The following is an 8,795-nucleotide window of genomic DNA, read 5'->3' on the forward strand; positions in this document are numbered from 1 at the left end:
ATATTAAATTCAAATGAACAATAATTACACCAATCGATGCGTGATTTTGGCATGCAATCTTAAATTTACACCATTTTAAAAAATATTTTAAATGCTTATCTAACGCCTGCGGGCATTCGTTAGCAAAATTCTAAAAAATAAATAAATAATTCACCCTATAAATATGGGCCATATGGCAAACAACTAATTATGGGCTCAATCTAATTCTTTCAATGGGCTCCATACCCAAAGATAAAACATTTTAACATGTGTCAAACCCATACATAAATAAAACACCTAAAAAGTGTCAAAAATTTTCCATAAATCACCCAACGGCTAAAAAAATTTAACAACTAAACTCCCCCTAAATTACCCAAAATCGCCTTCAAAACATTTTGTAATGACAAAAACAACCTTGATTAACCACGTGTCAGTTTTTCATTAGCTAGGGTTCAAGCTAATCAAACTCAAAAACCCTAATTTCTAACTTTGTTACCCAATTTCTCTCTCCTCTATTCTTTTCTTTTCATTGAAGAGGGGCCTCCTGCATAAACCGTTTTTTAGGGTTTTAGGATATCCAGTTTTAGGGTTTTTCGGAGGAGAGAGAAAGTGAGCAGCTGCAGCATCAACAACAAAAAATGGTGGCCGACAAAGGGAAGAAATTGAAGGCTACTGAAAAGAATGATGAGGAGAATGCTGAACAGATCGATAGCGAACTTGTACTTTCCATCGAAAAGCTTCAGGAAATTCAAGATGATCTTGAAAAGGTTCAATTTTTTTGTCCCTAATTTGGTTTTTTGTAGGGTTTATGAGGGATTTTTGATGTGGGTTTTCAGTATTTGATTTAATATGTCATTTTTGTTTAAATTTGTGTTTTTGTTCCGGTTTTTGCTCGGAATTTTGATGGGGTTTTGTTTTCTGTTGATGGGTAATCAGGATTAGCTGATTTTTGTGTACATGTGGATTGTTTTGAAGTTTAATTGGCTTGATTTATGTGGAAAATTAACTAATTATTATCTGTATAATCGTCTTGTTTGCTTAAACAGGACAATTTGTTTGATGATGCTTATGTGGGATTGCCTTAGTGATGTAAGATAAAAGTGGTTTTCTCTCTTTGTGTCCTGTGGTGGATGTTCATTGAATTCATATATAGATTGGGAAATGATCCGCTTCGTAACAGGGTTGGAATTTTGACTCATTTGTGTAAGAATATTAGTGAATCAACTGAGTTGGATTGATTAATTAGTTAGTGAATTTGATTGGGGTTGGATTGAGGGGCTGGATGAGTAGGATGACCATGAATTAATAATTGAAATATTGTATTTTCATGATTAATATCTGAGTTACTGGGAATACTATGATATTCCAAAGAGTCATAAATGTTGTCAAGCTGGAGGGGTCAATGTATTTATACTTTTGTATCCTTTTTATTCGGTTTTGTAATTATAGATTTGCGCCTTTTAATGCTCTTTTAACATATAGCAAAAAGTTCTGTTTCATAGGAAAAAGTTCTGTTTCGATGTCTTAGATCATTGTCCCGTTGTGTTACGGTGAAAGTATCCCATTTTAGTCTAGACCACTGACTAGTGAGGGGATTCTATTGTAGTCATATGACTTTTGACTACTAAAATGTTTTTAAAATGAACGGCTGAGATTATTTCCTTTTTTATTTATTTTTTGAGTAAAAATAAATCATTTTTTTCTTACAAAAAACTGATTTCAATCAAACCACTCTATTTTATAAAATAAAAAAAAAAAAAAATCAAATCACTCTCCATCGTCTCCATCGTTCTAAAGATTCCATCACCATAACTATCTTCAACATTGTTCACAAATGTTAGTCAATTTTTTTTGGCTATTAAATTTGTCTATTTCGTTAGTAATTAGTTTATGAATATGATACATGTTCTAATTTTAACGAATATTGTAAATACGTGAGACAAAGTTTTTAGTATTCAATTGCTGTACTTTTTAAGTGGAATTTTACTCTTGCAATTTGGTGATTAATTGTGTTTCAAATGGTTTGCTAATTGAAAATACATTTACCCAACGTAATTTTAATTTAAACCCCTAAAAAACGAAATCTTATGTTTGTTCAATTTGTAAATGGTTGTTGAGGATTCATCAGAATTTGTGACTCCATTAATAAGGAGAGAAGAGCAAGGAGGGATGAGAGCCAAATTGTAGGAAAACTGCAAACGAAAGAGTGGTTTTAGTGGAGAGTGGTATGATTTTTTTTTTTTTGAAATTAGAGTGGTTTGATTCTTAAAATCAGCTTTTTGTAAGAAAAAAGTGATTTAATTTTACTCAAAAAATAAATAAAAAGGAAATAATCTCAGCCATTCATTTTAAAAACATTGTGGTAGTTAAAAGTCATATAATTTTCACTGACTAGTGAGGTATCAGGCTACACGCTACCTTACTAAGCACCCACCAATTGAGGATCTATATTCTGAAATGGTGCTTTGTAGTTGGTAAAGTTAAAACTATTGGCTGTGATCTTGGAGCAGCAACGAATACTGTGGTCTTTTGACAGATATGTATTCCATCAATATGGTCTCAAAACAAGAAACTATTTCCTCGCATACTTTCCTCAGAATCTCAGATAGTAAGATTTGAACAAGTGCTACATAGTTAGTTTGCAGAGTATACTGCTAAATTAATGTTACTAGAGTGTGAGTAGAGAAATCTAATTGGTTGAATATGCATTTATTAACTCACAATAATAATTTGGTCATATGTGAGCATTAATCATCACGTGGCCAACGCCAGCAACAGTTTAAAAAAAATTTGTCGTTTTTGATGTTATTGATTGATATGAGTGGCACAATGGAGACCTTATAAAGAAAGATGCTTGTGTTTATTTTTCCAGATCAATGAGAAAGCTAGTGACGAAGTATTAGAAGTGGAAAAGAGGTACAATGAGGTTCGAAAGCCAGTTTATGATAGGAGAAATGAAATCATAAAGTCCATTCCAGACTTTTGGTTGACTGCTGTAAGTGCATTACTTTCTTGAGTCTTCTTTAGACCTCTAATTTTTTTTTTTTTTTTTATTTTTTTTTTTTTTAATATAATTTCCAGAATTTTGCCTTGAAAAACCCTTTCCGATCATTACTTTTATAATTTATAACTAATTCTAACTTATTCTATATGCTGGTGCAGTTTCTTAGTCATCCTGCTCTAAGTGAGCTAGTGACTGAAGAAGATCACAAGGTACCTATTATCATATAACTTTCTGGATATTTTAACATGTTTGGATACTTCAAAGGCAAATAAAAAGTTGATAATTATTGAGATATATCTCTTGAGGATGTCGGTTTTCTTTTTAGAAATTTTATAGCGTTGCTCATTTCAATTCACTTCATTCTGCTGATAGGTTTTCAAGCATCTAACATCTATTGATGTAGAAGATTCTAAAGATGTGAAATCAGGATACTCCATTACCTTTGTAAGTACTTGTGAATCATGTATTAAATGCGGCATTGATTGCATTATGTCTGACTTCTAGATTTTATCTATAAATCTCATCTCGTTATGGAAAGCAACTAAACATCTGTAATATCTTCTGTGTTGCATCCAGAATTTCAGTCCCAATCCTTATTTTGAAGATACAAAGCTTACCAAAACATTCACATTTCTTGATGAAGGGACTACTAAAGTGACTGCAACCTCCATTAAGTGGAAAGAAGGCATGGTAATGTCCTTTTTCCGTCTTTCTTCTAAAGGCGCTTCACTGCTTAGTATGCTCTGATTTAGTAATTAATTTTGTTGCGACACATATGTGCAGGGAATCCCGAATGGTGTAGACAATGACAAGAAAGGGAACAAGAGAGCCCATATTGAGGAAAGGTAGGATTTTGTTATATGACCTTCAGTTGTACTCTTAAACTAGCCTTTTAGTTGTATTCTGCCTGTTTTTTCTGTTGAGCAGGACACTTGTGGCTTTACTACTCTAGCTTTCTGGTTTTCTTAGACTGTTACTGGTTGAGCCATAAGAGTGGTAGACGTGATTTGAGGGGTTAATCTTTTAGTGATGTCTATATGTCTAAGCATCTGTGTGGATGATCTTAAGTGCAATGAGAGAGTAGACTTGGTGAATTAAGATGGTGAATTAAGGAGGAAATTTTTTGCTTTGATAAGTGGTCTACCTGAGTCGCTCAAGCAGTATGCTTGGCTTGGCTCAATAAGCTGATCTTTTGATGGTTTGAGCCCCAGCCTTCATGAGGCAGTATATATTCTCTATACCCCTATTTGAACTTGATCATGTTTTGATTGATGGATCTAGTTTGATGCTTCCTTGGCTATGTAATTGGGAGGGATTCACACTCCTTTTGGTGCTTTATTATAACTGTTTAGTCTTGGCCTCTTGGGTGTATCAGTGTATGATCACTAAATTGGCCTTGATGAAACTATGTTTGTGTCTTCTGTCAAAGTAATTAACAGTCAGAGATATTTGCATTTTGTGTAATTTAGTTATTTTTGTAAGCCAATGCATTATAGTTCACTTTTTATACCTTTGCAGCTTCTTCAGCTGGTTCAGTGAAACTCAGCAAACTGATGATGACATCCATGACGAGGTAACGGGGTTATTTTGGTGGCCTTTTTTGTCAGTTTGCCCAGAATAATTGAAATATATCAGTAGCTCCTCTCTTATGGAACTGGCAACTTATGATAGTTAGGTGGTTCATATGCAGGTCGCTGAAATCATCAAGGAGGACCTATGGCCTAACCCTCTCACGTACTTCAACAATGTAATATTTTAACCTGCATTAAGTTTTAGTTTTGTTATAGGCCAAATTTGATGATGTTTGTACATATCATGACTTAAAATGTGCGTTTTGATTTATACTATAGGAGGCTGATGAAGAAGATTTTGAGGCTGAAGATGATGACGAAGAGGTAAATTTTTGACATTTAATTTTGTTCACCTTCTTCATTGAATTCTTGTTCAGCTGTAGAAATATTGCTTATGATGGGTCCATGAGGGCGTAAGGCGTATAATATTCAGTGTATAAAATGGCGTGCCTAGTCGCTGAGGCTCTAAGCATTTAGGGTAGAGTGCCTTTTTTGCTTTAGGTGAGGCACATTCAAAGAGGCGCATGAGGTGCTCCTGAGGCGCACATAGGCAAATTTTGTTGTTTTATATTGTGCGCTCACGTCAAAGAGCGTGTTTGGTTCACAGAATTTTACTCCAAGACCCAACATTGTTCACCTTCCATATCGTACTTGACCCAGCCAAAGATATCTTCTTTCTTATCATTCATTGAGAGGGTGTTTGGTTCACCGAATTTTGGTATGAAGTAGGGGTTTATAATGGTTTAAACTCATACCTTAAATTTGTGTTATGATTTTAAGAGTTTCAGACCCATACCCTTAAGTTTGTTTTATGATTTTAAGAGTTTCAAACCCCTGTTTAGAAACTTTGGGGGGGTTGGGGGGGTGGGGTTTGGCTCATACCAGTAGTTTTAGGTATCAAATCTCATCAAATAAAAGAAAAAAAAAACATTAATCCCATAATCAAACCAAACATAAGTATGGTTTTGTCACTTATTATTCCAGAATTTACATGCCATGAGTTGTTAATTACGTTACTTTTGGCTTCGCATTCTATTTTTAGTTGCATCATTTAGAAGCAAGAAATTTGGATCGGATTAATATTATATTGACAAATCAAATTCACCAATTTACATGTTTGGTGACTATTCACTATGAATAGGAAAGGGATAAAAGGGGAGACAAATAAATTCCTTAATTCTTTCTTACTGATTAATTTACCAAGATATAAGAATCCCCTTGATAACAAGTCAACAACTCCCTGATTACTGTCAACCCTATAATGGTTGTCCTTGATTCACCATATGCATCTTCCACCTTCCCACCTTCCTCTCAAGAAATAATTTCCCCTAAATTCCTAAATTGTTTCTCACTGATTAATTTACCCTAAATCCCTAAATCGTTTCTCACTAATTTATTTACCCCAAATTCCTAAATTGCTTCACTGATTAATTTACCAAGACATAAGAATCCCCTTAATACAAGTCAACAACTCCCTGATTACTGTCAACCTTATCATTTATGTACTCTATTCACCTTAACCATCTTTCACCTTCCTCTCACACTTATCACTTAAATATACATTCTACTTCATAAGTTCTAACCCAGTCCTAAACTGATAAGGGTCGAATTTCTACTACTCTGGAGTGTGTACTCTGGTTTCAGATATAGAACTCTTGACCACAGTGTGTACTCTCTCTCTCTCTCTGTATATACTGCGATGGATAGACATTAATATGCTAAGTGTTCTTGTTTTTAGAGGGGGAAGGGTAAAGAATTACACAGCAGGGCACAATCAATAATATAAAGCATACTGTGAAAATCTAGACAATGTTGTGAAATTGACATCTTTCTTAAATGTCATAGGGTAAAGAAGGCTCTGACGACGATGATGACGAGCAGGATGATGACGAGGATGAGGAGTAAATGTAGCTGGTGGTGGATGGGCCTTCGATTTGAAGATGCTATTGCAGATTTTGCTTTGCTTTGCTTTGCTTTTCGGATTACTATAGCTTTTTTTGTAAAGTGGGTTATTAGTGGGGATGATACTGAATTGATAGGTTGAGAAATGACAAATTGTGGCTTTATTTCAGTGTTAGTTCTGCTCAATTTAAATAGGTATCTGACTTCTACAGTAACATATCGGGTTTACTAGTCTTTATATGTCTGTTGTCTCGATAATATATATGCAAGCTTTTCCTGATGCTGGTATATTTGTGTTTAGTGTGCTCTTTTTTCTTTGCAATCTCCTTGGATGTTTGTGTAGCTGTGCTAGCAGGACTGAACTGCATGTCTGCATACATGATGTTCATCATACTTCATGAATGAATAGGATATAATGACATTGAGTGCAAAAATTATGTGTTTTTCGATGTGGCGGTTATTCGAGTACGGGTCTAGGTGATAGCTCCTCTTTCTAGCTCTCCAATCACCCGTCTTGTGAGATTAAAGCTTGGTATGATTTTTTTCAGTGCCCTATAACATTCTATTCTACTCCGATTAAAACGGGAACCACGAAATCGATTTGGTGAGATATTTGACTTTTCTTATACTTCGTATGAACTAGGCTAATGGTGAACGCGAAAAGTATTCAAAGGCTAATTCAGTTGCATGTACTTCGGAAATTGGAATTTTAAAGTTCGGTCTTCACCAAATAGAATTTTGGTTGATAGAATTGATACGGTGTAACTTTAAGTTTTGAACATAGTAAAGAAAACACGTTATAACGTGTAATTTAAAGTTTTGAACTTAGTAAAGAAAACAAATCACCCAAGTTTTTATCAAAAGAATGGGGTAAAATTTTCCACAAAACAGACTCCATTGCCGTCAAGAAGATGCGTGAAGGGAAGGCCTTTGAAGATGAGAAGAAGGCTTAACAAAGTTTACATGTTGTATTAGTTGCTCATTTGGGCCTATTTGCTGCTCATTCAAACCAAATGAATAGTACGAAGTAATTTTTGCTGGGGTATGCTTAGCTCTATGTGTACTTGGAAATAACTAAGAATTTGTAGACCGAAATGGTGAAAAGAAAACCATCATGATCAATGAGCTAAAATGTTGGCTGCCGTAACAACTTACATGAAATTACTACTTGTTTTTTTTAGTGACGATCCCAAGTTACCAAAGTCCAAAGGTAGCGAGCATCATACTCAATTGAAAGGGCAAATGGGCAACAGAGACAATAACTAAGAATTTGTGTTTTTACATTTTACATGTGTTGTTAGTCAAATAATGTTTACCTCTTTGTAAAATGTAGTATACTTGCTTCTAATATGTAAAGCCCAATTTGATGCCTTTCTCTTCCAACTTAATATCTCCCCAGAAGAAAATATAAATTACCTTATCAAGTTATTATTTCCGGCATTCTACGTCTTAGTTTAAAGCTTGAGTAATGACTATCTTTCCTGCACCATACTCAGGCGATCCTCGGCTTCGCCTTGATCCCTAACATTACCATTGCAAGTTTGCAACATGTATGCCACAGTTGCACCTCTTTCGAAATGAAGACAAACGTAAACTGAAGCTTGGCATTCTTAACAAAGCAAGTGTAAAAGGCCAATAATCTATATTTGTTCTGCTACCTTATTCTAGCAAAAGTTAAAATCTTTAGCAAAACTCTAAGGTTGAGATTCCTAGATTATCTTGAGCTATATATACACAATCAGAAAAGTGGATGGAACTAGAGGTAGAGAAAGTAGAGGTAGCAAAAGTAGATATTGTTTGGGCCGAGTTCCTCAATGGTAAAAGTAAGAGCGAAAAAATGGTGACTAAAGTTCAACTATACAGGGATCATAGTTATCAGAATCGGGATTCTACCTTGAATCGGTAAAATCAAATCGTACAATCGTACGATGGTACAAAATTGTAAAATTGGGCTTCTAACTAATGACTACATACATAATTTTCAAGCAATGAGAATGATAATAATAAATATTGTTGATAACATAATATCGACAATATAAACATAAAATTATTTTAGAAGTAATTTCGCACGCGCATAACTCAAATTGTACACTATAAACTATAAAGTCAGATTATTGGTACACATTCTTAACCACGAGAGTACAAGACAATTGTTGTTAAATTATAAAAAATTTCCCCTAATAAAATATCCAATGATGATAGAAAACTAAGTGTCAAGTTAGTTCGTTTTAACGAGATAACTAAAAAATGACAACTACAACAAACTCATGTTGTAAACGTGTTTTTTATATGTCCAAAGTTGAGTGCATAAGACTCATGAATACATTATTATGCCCACA

General features: G+C 34.3%; 1 protein-coding gene across 2 annotated transcripts; it reads left to right on the forward strand.

The window, feature by feature from the left end:
* Nucleotides 1-476: 476 nt before the first annotated feature.
* On the forward strand, nt 477-6,746 carry LOC110726477 (NAP1-related protein 2-like). Of its 2 annotated transcripts, none has more exons than XM_021905953.1 (10): nt 477-746; nt 2,852-2,974; nt 3,142-3,192; nt 3,356-3,427; nt 3,560-3,673; nt 3,767-3,828; nt 4,502-4,556; nt 4,659-4,730; nt 4,834-4,878; nt 6,400-6,746. In XM_021905953.1, exons 1-10 carry the CDS (start codon nt 618-620, stop codon nt 6,457-6,459), a joined length of 783 nt encoding a protein of 260 aa, XP_021761645.1. In that variant the 5' UTR covers nt 477-617; the 3' UTR covers nt 6,460-6,746. The 2 variants fall into 2 exon arrangements, with proteins under 2 accessions (XP_021761645.1, XP_021761646.1); XM_021905954.1 differs by having other exon boundaries at nt 479-746; nt 4,674-4,730.
* Nucleotides 6,747-8,795: the final 2,049 nt, after the last annotated feature.

The sequence above is a fragment of the Chenopodium quinoa genome, unplaced genomic scaffold (assembly GCF_001683475.1).
Source record: "Chenopodium quinoa cultivar QQ74 unplaced genomic scaffold, ASM168347v1, whole genome shotgun sequence".
Classification (NCBI taxonomy): domain Eukaryota; kingdom Viridiplantae; phylum Streptophyta; class Magnoliopsida; order Caryophyllales; family Amaranthaceae; genus Chenopodium; species Chenopodium quinoa.

Coding starts and splice junctions, on each gene's coding strand:
- LOC110726477 (XM_021905953.1), top strand. CDS start 618: ATGGTGGCCGACAAAGGGAAGAAATTGAAGGCTACTGAAAAGAATGAT. Junction 747..2,851: donor TTCAAGATGATCTTGAAAAG/GTTCAATTTTTT, acceptor TTATTTTTCCAG/ATCAATGAGAAAGCTAGTGA. Junction 4,557..4,658: donor ATGATGACATCCATGACGAG/GTAACGGGGTTA, acceptor TATGATAGTTAG/GTGGTTCATATGCAGGTCGC.